The sequence below is a fragment of the Falco biarmicus genome, chromosome 3, assembly GCF_023638135.1.
Source record: "Falco biarmicus isolate bFalBia1 chromosome 3, bFalBia1.pri, whole genome shotgun sequence".
NCBI lineage: Eukaryota > Metazoa > Chordata > Aves > Falconiformes > Falconidae > Falco > Falco biarmicus.
In genome coordinates this window covers 36,359,678-36,372,185 of record NC_079290.1, presented here as the reverse complement: position 1 = coordinate 36,372,185, position 12,508 = coordinate 36,359,678, and the positions used below count along the sequence as shown (strand labels likewise).

Sequence of the window (12,508 nt, the reverse complement as noted above, 5' to 3'; positions counted from 1 at the left end):
CAGTTCATAAAGTTTGAGCTCTGAGGTCACACATGACTAATGCACCACGATCTCACTGGAAGATGTTGGAATATTCACTCTAAAAACCTATTGCAGGTATATAAATAATCCCACTTATCTAAAGGCACAACAGTTTATGATCTATGTACCTCAGAGGCCAAGAAGAAAAAGCGTTCAATGCAGAGAAAGTCTGAAGCCCACAATTCCAGCTTGTTGGGACCCAGCACTGTAATGATGAATATTAAGAAAGGAAACACACACCTGAAGCTGCTGCTGCTACAACATATTTATTTTGAATGTGTTCTCCCATCTCAAGTATTTTTTAGACATGTTTCTATTTCGCAAATAAATCAGTTTTTAGAAGTTACACAGAATTTGTTATACAAAAGCCACAGAAATGGTACAGGAGACACTTCTCAAGAAATAATGACGATCCCTCATCATTTACAGCAACAAAGTTACATTGAAATGCTCAAAAAGTTTCTATCCTTGTCAACCGGAATTTAAAAAGCAAAATTAAGTCTGTTTTTTTGACAAGACCTTTAAATAGCAGGCTGATCTCATTAACATTGATCATCTGGCATCATATACAACTTCAAATTAAATATTTCTGCAAAATATGCAAAAATAAACTGATATAAAAGACTGAAATTTATAATAAGAGATCTGTTGAAACATCAAGGCAGAGAACACCATTCTCCAAATTAAAAATAGTGGGACAGCAGTACAAAAGTCAGGTTTTTTCAAAGCATTGCTGTCTTCACTGGATCATGAATGATACAACTTTCTTTAGGAAACTTTAGACACTGAAAAATCAGTCTAAAAACCGACTTAAGTTAAATCTTTTTTTAAAGTGCATTAATTATTTGAACAGTGTACTGATACTTTTAACACTCATACACAAAAATTCAAAGAACCAGTATAGTTTTCAAAGTTCAGAACAACTGACAACAAGAACGAGATTACTACTGTTTCTTAGATTTATAAAGATACGTTTAGATACGTATCTTCTTTTGTGCCTGTACACTCCATAACACAATGGAAACCTGATCCTGGTTGGTCGCTGCTTTTATAATTTACAGAAGATGATGTAAAACATCTGGACTATGTGCTTATTCTTTTATCAGCTGAGTTACTGAAAACTCTCTTGGATTTTAATGATTCCTTAGACTTTGAAACACACTCATTCACGGAGAAACCCACACAAAATTAACAGGAATTGTAACTGCCAAGAATAAGAGGACCTAGTACCAGCTGATCAGAATGGTCAAATGCAAATCATACTTCATTTTAAATTATGGTAAATCAACTAGTGATAGAAGGTGTGCTCAGAACTTATTTCTGGGAGATGCACATATTTTCTGGCACAGTAACTATTTTAATTTTTGCCAACTGTAAGGAACTTACACGGATACTGGCCACATAAAGGGCTAAAGAAGAGATTGTGTTTATCTACTGTAAGAAAGCTACAATGCTGACTACAAAACCAATGACAGATAAGTAATGAAGGCTTTAAATCAGAGCCAAAATTACAAGCAACTAAAAAAAATTTGCAAATGTATCAGTTACCTCTACAAAAATCTGTAACAAATTAAGGAAATGGATAAACTGGTGACATCAAAGAAAACAGATGAGATGGACTGGATCAATAGTAATGCCTTTGTCTTTTGGGGTTCAGGATCGATACGATGATGTGGTGTTAAGACAGTGAATTTTGTTTTGTCAACTAGAGATTTTTATTTATCTATACATCAAACAGTCTCTTGCTATGCCTTCCAGTGTAACACAAAACTTTAAAATATTACCTGTATATATTTGCTTCTTTTTAGAGATATCTCTGTAATTGTGATGTTAAATAAAATACTTAACAGTAAAAGCTTACTTAGAATATTGGTCCAATCTCAAAACACTATTTAGTAGTCACACCAGTACTGAAAGACTATCACCTACTTATCTATCTTTTTATCACATTCGAGGTGCAGAACAACCAACACATGGGAGTATGAGACAACATTATATAATTACATTTAAGGTGAAGTTTTGGTATTCAGTTAGTTGCATCATCCCTTTTCAGAGGAATTATTTGAAGTGCTTTGGCTATTCTCTCTCCTATAGCTCGACTACTTGCTGCAATTATTCTTCGAGACATCAAATCAAATGGTCCACCTAGAAATCAAAGCAAGCAAAGTAACTACCTTTATCTGGAGAAAATTAAAAGTTGGTAAGAAAATGAGCATTCAAAAAATCAAGTGTAAATTATACATTCCTACTTAGGACCAAATTTCACCCCTGGATATAAATGCATTTAACACAACAGGTACCTTGTATGAGCTACATTTGAATTCTGTTCAGTGTATGTTTACTGCCTTTTTTCACTTTTCCAGATGCTCAGCCATAGGAGTAAAGCAAAGCAAACAAAGTTTGCCTTGTAGCTCAAGAACATGCAACTGACTGTCTATTAACTGGGTGGGAACTCTGTTCAGTAGTGGTAACTTTGAAGGAGGGTTGAAAGACCTCTTTGCCTTCTCATTTCAGCTATTTTTTCTTCCCAACTAGTTACTCGTAAGGACAAAAGAGTTCCATGAATGCCTGAGTATTTACCTGATACATCTAGCAGTACTCCGCCTGCTTCAGTAATAATGATTCCAGCCCCTGCCATATCCCAGCAGTGAATCCCCATTTCATAATAGGCATCAGCTCCACCGGTTGCCACAAGGCACATGTTCACAGCTGCTGTACCAACAGCTCTAATCCTAAAGGAGACATAGTTGTTTTTTTAATTGAGAACAGTTTGTACTGTGTACACTGCACAGAGAACACAGAAGCATCATATGCAAAGCGAACTGAGCTAGACAAAATGTAGTGGAATGCTGCAGTGAAACAAATAAAAAATTGGGTATGAAGTTTTGCTTAAGTAGCTTGAAGAACTCTCCAAATACAGCAAATTTCCAGAAATTACATTTACAAATTCCACTAAAGAATTTTGTCTTAAGACTGCAAACACATATTAAACAACTTCTTAAACTAAAACATATTAGGGAAGATACCCACCAATGAAAAAATAACAGATATTCTACTTTGCTTTTCGAATACAAGAATTAGAGTGTACACGGTTCTCAGCAATGAACTTCAGTTCCTCTGATGATACTCAGTTAAGTATCTCTGACTTGAAAAAAACCCTAACAGCCGTAATCAAAAAAATAAATTACACAGCATGAATTCGGTCTGGATAACTTTATAAAAACCCTTGTGTTACAAATTCCACTTTCTTTTGGAAATGTTGATGCACTTAGTGTGACTTGTACAAATAACTGTAGTTATTTCAATTATCAGTAAAATGTACATTAACTTGTAACCAATAGCAGCAAAGTTACTGCAAGAAGCAACTTAAATCAATCCCAATATCAATTTATTGTTTACAAATAAAATACCAAAGTTGAACTGACAACATATCTAAAATGTACTCCCTACTTACAATTCAACATACATTCTTTAGTGACATCAGTTGACTTTTGGAAAGCAGAAAAAAATTCTACACCTTAAGTGTCAAAACGAGAATCCTGAAAACCTCAGCATAAAACTACAACCCGTTTTAGATCAGAAACATGAGTACGGTTGAGTAATAAAACACTGTCTAGTGAAACCACCTTTAGATGTAAAATGGCTTGCAGAAATGTAGGCTTTGGCTTACCTGGAGGACAGGAACCAGGCAATGTAACCACAGAAAGAACAGGTTATGGACAATTTCAACTACTTGGGACAAATTCAGAAAAAATTGTGTGGTGTTGAAAGGGGAAAGGGAGATCTACTTTTGCCTCCTAACATTAAAGAAACCACAACGATTTTCATTACTACAGGGAAAAGAAACGTCATATAGCTTCTGTTTATCCAGTTTTACTCCTTATGTATTTCAGGGGGTGGACACACACAAAATTCTTTCATTTTTGTAACTAGTAAAATACAATACTTTTCAGTTCTACAACACCAAACATGCTTTGCTTCTCAATATTTATTGTTATTGTTAGGGCTCTCTTGTACATGTCCCTGCTTGAAAAAGTTAAACATACTTAGAAGCCACTAGACAAAAACTTTTAAATCGTATTTCACATTTAAAGTGTCCAATATCATGCAACCAACCCTTCCTAAAAATGATCATATTTACAACATTAACACTATCAGTAAATTTAAAAATTAGGAAGCATCTTACCCATGAATGGGAATACTGAGAAGTCTTTCCATGTTAGAAAGAATTATTTTTATAGTCTCTGGATCACGATTGGATCCCAATTCTGTTACCAAAAGGGACTTTGTAATGTCTGGAAAAGAAACAAAAACTCATGTTTCCAACAGTACAACTTATATAACAACAGTAATTAGCAGAGTTTACTTCATTGCTTTCTTACCAGACTGAACAAAAGTAAGGTATTTAAATATGAATATGACATACATTGGGTGTATAAAAATCTGTTATTACATGGAAAATGTCACGAAAAAATATAATACAGCAAACAAAGCAGATCTGCTTTAATTATGTATATACATTAATCGATGTAGTTACTAAATAAAGTTCTATTGCTATCAGAATTATAACAGTCCTCAGATCTTTAAAGGTCTCACCTTAATGGTGGGGTTTTTACTTTACATAATAAATAAGTATAGAAGAGTGATACTGATTTAAACCACTAGTTCACACCTGAAAGAAGCTGCCTTGTTTGGTAGATTTGCTACAGACTCTAAAGAACAATCACAGACAGACTGCAGATATACAGGGAATTAAAAACACACACACACCCCCAACACACAAGAGAATAAAATCCTCAGTTGCAGAGTCCTGATTTTGTAAAGATCACAAGCATGTTATATGCATCAAAGAAAACATAAAAGCTGTTCCTCAAAACTGAACAACCCATGGCCCAAAAAAGCCTCTTTGCAAAACAAAGCCATGAAATGGCTCTATGAGCCAAGAAACAGGACTATATCCAGGTCTAGAACTGTTGATGCCTCATTTGCAAAATAAATGTAATTGCCAGAAATAAGCACACGGTTCAACTTACCTTCTTGGCCCGATACTTGAAGTTTTTGACCATTGCAGAATGCACCTTTTCCTTTCCTGGCAGTATACATCTTGTCTTCTATACAACTATACACAATTCCAAATTCTATCTGCAAGAAAAAGTAAAGGTACCTTGAGGGTTTTTTCCCTTTCTTCCTATTTACTGTGAAAATATAGACCTTAGTTATAACTAGCAACAAGGAATTAATTTGTTTTTGATTGATTAGGTATTAAGTAATAAAAAGTATACCTTTTTGTTTACAACAAAGCCAATTGAAACTGCCACAAATGGAAACCTACAAAACAAAACATTTCACTAATTTATAGTAAGATTCTATGCTTCTTTCATTACCATGCTTACGCTTAATAAAAACAACGTTCAGTTAAATGTAACGTACATTTCAGAAAGAAACCTGGACTATACAGAAAATACCAGTTTTCTGGAATTTGTACAATTTACTATGAAAACAGATCCAACAACACTAATTACTATTTAAAATACAAACTTTTCCACACACTGAAACTAAGCCTGTTACAGCTTAGAGACTGTCACCCCTGTTACAGTTGTTACCAGCTTTGGGACTGTCATCTTATAGCCAAAGCAAGGTTAGTAGCGCAGAGGCTTTCTCAGAAGGAAGAAGCTGGCCAAAATGGTCTCATCAAAGAAGCCAGTCACCTCTCCCCCCAAGCAACAAAGACAGACAGATATTGAAGTGAGAAGGAAGAATGCAGGGGGAAGAGTGAACCAGTGGGAGTACAGAGAACATGGTGAAATGCATCTCAGGCTAAGTTTTTAATGATCAACCAATCAATTTTTTAATTATTTTTTACTCTTCCAAACTTGAAGTTCCCAAACTTTTGCTTTAATTACTATCTGCAAAAAATACAGATTTTTAATTCTGTAAAAAACAGCAAAATGGTTCTTTTCTTTGAGCTTTTTGAACACATTATTTAGCATGATTCACCAGCTGTTTAAAGCCATGGTGCACACAGTGGCAGTTATTTCACAGCTGGAATCAAGTAATCTCAGAAAAACTCATCAGGGTTAAAATCTATCATGTTTCAAAGACAGAAGGAATAGGCAGTCAGCATTACACTGAAAGTATCCTCCTCATCCTCGTGCAAAATATCACTAGACAGTTACTGGTGATATTCTGCTTTATTTCATGGTAGCAGCTCCTAGATCTTAACGAATTTGAAATTTCTTGGAAATCTGGACTTGGTGCTGTTACCACCTCCCTGAAATTACTGCAACTCCTAATTCTGAGTCTTCTTGCTTTGCTGTTAACATTTGTCCACCTATCTTTGGCACCTGCGCCAAAGGCTGCTGACTCCTGCTATACAGTATGAGCCTCTCATGGAACAACTGCTGTTGGTTACAGAGCTATTGTAATACTTACAGAAATACAAAAAAGATTACAAAAAATGCCCAATGGTTCTCAGTAAATGCAATAACAATTTATAACTATTAACAAGTTCATAATATCTCTTTCAAAGCCATTTAAAAGTGAAAAAACCTTACTTTCACGGAACTGAAGAAAAAAGATAATCATTTGAAGTTGCTAACGTAACAAAATGAAAGGTAGACCTGTGTACGAAGTTGGTAGTTCCGTCGATAGGGTCTATAATCCATGTAGGGTTATCTGTCAAAATGCTGCCCTCTCCAGCTGCAACAGATTCTTCTCCGATGAAGCTAGAGTAGCAAATACATTTAAAAGATACAAAGATATTGTTAAAAATGTCTGAATTACACCACTGTCCTTGAAATTAAAATTCTTAAAACAAGATGCAGGTTTTCATACCACCAGTGATTCATACGTAAAAAGCTAAGAAATACACAATCTATTCGGAAAGCACCAACCACATCTGAGCAACCTTGCATCAATATTTATGATGTCAGAAATAAGCACAGTACATGAGGAAAAGAAATTTATACGTTTTAATATTGATTACTGGAATTTAGCATTCAGAACCTTGAAGTTTTCAACATTTTTTCCAGTAACAGCATCAAATTTTGGTCAGAATACTTGTAGCTATTTATACCTTTCCATTCATTTGTGCTATAAAGCACTACTTTTTAGCAAGAAAGCCTTTGTGGTCATATGCACCTGGTTAGACCACTACAGTAACTGTTAAATTTGTAGTCTGATTTCAACTCAAATATGACAGAAAGTCTTAAAACTGTTTAATTTTACAAGGGTTACAAAATGGTGACATGGAAAAGGGATAAAACCCAAACCAGAGCCCCTCCTGAAGAGTACGGTAGAGTGCACACTCAACCATAATAAGAAACCCAAGAGATACACAAGGCACAGTGCTACAGACACCCAAATATCACAATTTTTGCTGCTTGTGAAAATATTTGTTTTGAACTGCAAAATGATTGGGATGAGTCTAAGTGGGTGGAATTCTCTTCTATGTTGTTACATTTATTGCATATTACTCAACCTATGAAAAGCATGCATTAAACACATGCCTTCCCCCACAAACATGTAAAATGAAGAGAACTGCCGAGAGTAAACAATAAGGTCCCTTTAATATTGATTAGGAGTTACTCATCCACCTCAATAGCTATTCAGTCGCTTTCTTTGTGAAGATTTGCTGCTTTGTTGAAACATGATATTTCTTTCTGAGCAATCATTTTCACTTCCATAGTTAATCATGTAATTCATTAGAAAGAGAAATTCAACACCAGTATCAATTATCTAATTGAAAAGATGCTAAAGTACTCTAAAATGTTTATTAATGTGACAGAAACTGTTCTTTCAAGGTCATTCCACAGGTCTGTATACTTACACTAATTTGGTTAGGTTACTGGCATTTTGCATCACCTCAGTTGTTCCAGTTATAAACATATTTATTATGTTTCATATATACAGCTACAATAAGAAAATCTCCAAGAAAATGCAAGAAAAGTGAGCACACCCTCTTTAAGGAAACTGTATTAAACTTGAGCTACTATGTCAAAATAGGAAAGAATGTCTCATGTAAGTAAAACACATACAGTTCACCCTTCAAGAACAACTTTATCGGGGAGGGGGGGCACGAGGGGCAGGAGGAAGAAAAAAAGGGACAGATAATTAAAAAAAAAAAATATCCGTATTTTGTATGACAAACTTTCAGTTACGCAGAATCAGAAGATCCTATCTTCTTTTAAGAGGGTTTGATGTTCTTAAGCTGTATGAGATTTGCCAAAGGTACGCTTGGTACCACAGGACCCATCCAGCACAGACAGCAAATGCATGCTCGTTTCAACAGCCAATATCAGACAAGAAATTTGGGTTCTGGGTATGCTGGAGCCACCTCTGATTCTCCAACACAAGTAAACAAGAAGTTATTTACAGCTGGCTCAGCTGGAAGTGACCTTCAGCGTAACCCCTAGGCAAGGCTAAACTCATGTCAGTAGATCCTGAGGACACCTTCTTTTGTTACTACAGCCCTGGACAAAACTTCAACATGTTGCTACTCTGAAAAACTGAACATATTGAGAGTAAGGGAGAATTCTGTAACTTGAAAGCATGCCAATAGTAATGAAATTTTACAAAGCAAAATCATTAACTTTCCATCTTCTTCTTCCAGCCTCTTCTCCCTTTTTCTATCAAAAATGTATCGAGAAGTCATACCTGTGAGAAGGATACTTTTCTTTTATCGAAGAAATAATGAAGTTTTCTACTTTTTGATCGGTTTCTGTCACTAGATCTACTGGTGAGCTTTTAGTCATAACAGATATTTCTTCTTTGAGTGCTTCACGGATTATCTGCTCACAAACAAAACAAAAAGAAAAAAATAATCTATCTTCACCAACAGTATGAAAAATATTAGTTTTCCTAACAATCTGAGCATAATTTTTACTGTAATTTTCTATACCGCACATACAAAACACAAACAGTGACAAAACCTGGATTTAACTGCAGCAGCTGAAGCTTACCCTCGCATGTATCTTCAGTCCCTACTCAGCACAAACTTTTACATGACCTTAAATCTAAGTACTACAATATCCACTGGTACATGAAACTGAGGTCTATTTTCTTAGGGCAGGTTTTAGATTTATAAATTTAAATACCAGAGTTGAATGAAACACTTATGACTGAGCTTAAGCCAGCTACTTTTAGACAAATGCTGCATTTATGATTCAAACTACCAGAACTGGCCTAAGCAAAAATCCATGCCTCACAGACCACAGAATTGTTTTACTGTAACTTAGAAAGATTTTCTGAGGTAAGACTTTAATGAGGTCATTGAAGGACAATGTTCTGCAGGCTTTGCAGCTGCAGGGGACAGAATTAGTACATGTACCATCTTGCCTGGCTGCAATAGCATTCAAATGTACCAAGCAGAACTACCAAGAACCGAACATTTGGTAACCACTCTTATGCAGAGGCTCTGCCAAGATGTGCAAACTCTTCCTTGTTCTAAGCCATCTTGGATCACAAACGGGCAAAGTACCGCCACTGCAAGGGATGTTTCTTATTTACAGAAGTAAAGCAGTCTTCACAAAGAGAACATGTCCTGGTACCTTGTGCCAACAACAAACCACTATATAACATTGATGTGTTCGCAAGGAAGACTGTCAACAGCTTTCAGGTAGTACAACAGTAAGGCAGACAGGTGCAGCTTAAGGGGGGAAACTGAGATGTTCTTTGTTTTCCACAAATCAGAATATTTTCTTTTTTTAATCAAATTTAAGGAATAAAAGATACCTCTTAAGTCTCTAATCAGACTCTGATCCAAAGAGAAGTGCAAAGTTGTTTTCTTAAATTAACTAAGCTGTAAACATGAAAGACACTCCAATCCTGAACATCACTGAATGATTCTGCCAATTTATGTTTTTGACAAAGCACTCCTCAGAAGAATATCCACCACTAAACTCCTTCAAAAGCTACATACATATTAGACTCAATAAATAGTATCATTTATAAATAGTTTATAGTTACCTCCCCAGCTTTCCTTGCTAAAGCAATTGCATAATCCATACATTCCTGCCAAGGATCTGCCATTTTTTCTTAGATATCCAGCCTACCAAAAAGAGAGATTAACACAAAAATTATTATGGCTTTATCTTCTTTTTTTTTTTTCAATTTTATTTTTTATTTTTACAAATTCTGATTTTCTACTCCCCCTGTTCTGGACTGCACTGTTTTTTCCTTGCTAGAATATGGAATTTTGTCCTATCCCTTACTCTGAAACAAGGTAACTTAAAAAATATTGTAAGCTTGGTCTAAGTTACCAGATTTCTGCCCCCGCCCCCCAATTCTGTGATTATCAAAAAGATGCAACATAAAAACATTAACAAGTACAGAGCCTCAGCCTTGAATGATACATGCATATAAAGGACTCCACATTTAGACACTGACCCCAGTGTACATAAAGGCTCTGAAAAGTAACAGTGTTGTTACACACAGGCACATTCTCAAATACAATGTACAGCTCAGAGCCTTTTTGTTTAAAAACACTAGAATCTTTACTGTAATTTATTGCAGAAACTGGTGGCATACAGCTTAGTCTATTTTTAAGTACAGTTTACATTACTCTGAATATCTTAAATTAGAAGATTAAAATCTTAAACCCAAAATCTATCCTTTCTGTATTTCAATCCTCCATGCTTTGTTCTTGGGGCTTATTCCAAACACAAATATGAAAAAGGTTTTCATTCTACATGAGAAAGTTACAAGATCCCACAGTCATTTCAAAGTGTCTCCTATATTCTTAGGTATTACAAAGCAATGTTACCTTCTATGCATCTCTACTTTCATGAGCAACGTGAGATACAGATCAGCACATCATACATTATTTCTGCTGCACCCCCAACAGGACCACAAATTTATTCCATGACACAACAGCATTTTGAATTTTGGAAGTCCGTTTCATTTTTCTGCCCTAGCCCTTTCAGAAGCCTTCTGGGTATTTCCTACTTAAGTGATTCAGTCTTTAAGCAATGACCTGGGTAACAGTTTCGTAACACTTGCAGACTGACAAAAATTAGAGATAAACGATCATTAAAAAATCAGCACTGAACTAGTATAAAAAACCCCTGTGCAATTAACATGATCCACGAGTACCCAGTCCAATCACCCTGATCTAATGGTCCTTGCCTCCTTCAGCCTTCCTCCTGAACAGGCAGAGATGCCTAGAAAAGCTAGCTACAATGTGAAGAGTATGATGCTTCAGTTACGTTGATAATGTTCTTTACTTGTCATAGCCTTTAAAGCAGAGGTTCTGTTTGTTATATAAACCCAGAAATAATCTGTCAAGAAACAAACTGCGTATAATAGTAGTAGATAAAGTTACTCTGTTACCCGTAAAAGCCCGGCAGTATTAGCGGAACTTCAAGCACACCGACATCCAGCACCACGGCACAGCCTCACGTAGCAAAGGAGAAGAAGAAAAACAAACCAAACATTTACATTTAAAACCTCACCAACACGGTAACTCCAGAACACGTACTCTAGTTAAATACCAGCGCCTACACCGACTGGAAGTGCCTCTCGCCCCCCCTCCCCAGTTTAAGTTCAGTCCCCCGCGGGTGCCCCGCGAGGCGCCGCCCCCCGCGCCGCGGGCCCGCACTCACAGCAGCGGCGTGCGCGCCGGGCCGAGGGGGCCGCGCCGGGCCGAGGGGGCCGCGCCGCGCCGCGCCGCACCGCACCGCACTGCCCGCCCGAGGCGAGCGCACCTCACGCCCCGCCCGGCGGCTGTAGGGCCCCGCCACCGCGGGGCCGCCGGGCCACACAGCCCCCAGGCAGCAGCGCACGCCGCCCTCCCCCCAGCACCCCGAAATGGCGGCTGAAGGAGTACGAGCTGGCTCACCCTTCCCGCCCGCCGCCGGCTCCCCCTCGCCGAGGCGCAGCCGCGCCAGTGCGCAGGCGCCCGGGCTGCAGCCGCCTCCCCGCCTCCTCCGGCCGGGGCGCCTGCGCCTGCGCCGGCCGATAGGTAAGGTAATACTAAAGATGTTGAAATTAGGCTTCAGTGTCGGTATCTTCTTAATAATTGTGATATGAAGAAACGGTGCGAAATAGGGACAATAAACATCGATTGTGATTGTATATGCCTGCTCAAGGAGTGTAGGTGTGGTGATTGGTCACGTAACCATATAGTTTTAAGGAAATAACTTATGAAAGAGTCTGTTCTTCCTCTAACAAAAGGGGCTATTTATAAAAAGGATGAGAAACATTCCAATGTTATCTAGAGGGAGCACTAAATCTCCTTGCTAGAGAAAACTGGATGGCCGACAAGGACATGAATTAGCTGCAAACTTGCAAGACCACCACATTCCAGGCAAAGGACCGATAAGCTAATTAACATACGAAACGAGAGTAGGCACGGTTTAGGTAACGAATATGTATAGGCGTTAATTGAATATTCATTTGGTTTATTGTATAAATATGAGATGGTTCGTCACTTCGGCTGTGCGTGACTTTGGTGGAGCGATCCCCCATGCACCCAGCGCTGCCGAATAAA

At 37.5% G+C, this 12,508-nt stretch overlaps 1 protein-coding gene across 2 annotated transcripts; it reads right to left on the bottom strand.

Moving 5' to 3' along the window:
- Window positions 1–268: 268 nt before the first annotated feature.
- Window positions 269–11,941, bottom strand: IMPA1 (inositol monophosphatase 1). 2 transcript variants are annotated; one of them, XM_056332243.1, is made up of 10 exons: window positions 11,858–11,941; window positions 11,350–11,413; window positions 9,988–10,069; window positions 8,677–8,810; window positions 6,642–6,746; window positions 5,304–5,349; window positions 5,055–5,163; window positions 4,208–4,316; window positions 2,602–2,753; window positions 269–2,166 (listed from the first exon to the last, which is right to left on the bottom strand). In XM_056332243.1, exons 3-10 carry the CDS (start codon window positions 10,048–10,050, stop codon window positions 2,048–2,050), a joined length of 837 nt encoding a protein of 278 aa, XP_056188218.1. In that variant the 5' UTR covers window positions 10,051–10,069; window positions 11,350–11,413; window positions 11,858–11,941; the 3' UTR covers window positions 269–2,047. The 2 variants fall into 2 exon arrangements, with proteins under 2 accessions (XP_056188218.1, XP_056188217.1); XM_056332242.1 differs by lacking the exon at window positions 11,858–11,941 and having other exon boundaries at window positions 11,350–11,531.
- Window positions 11,942–12,508: the final 567 nt, after the last annotated feature.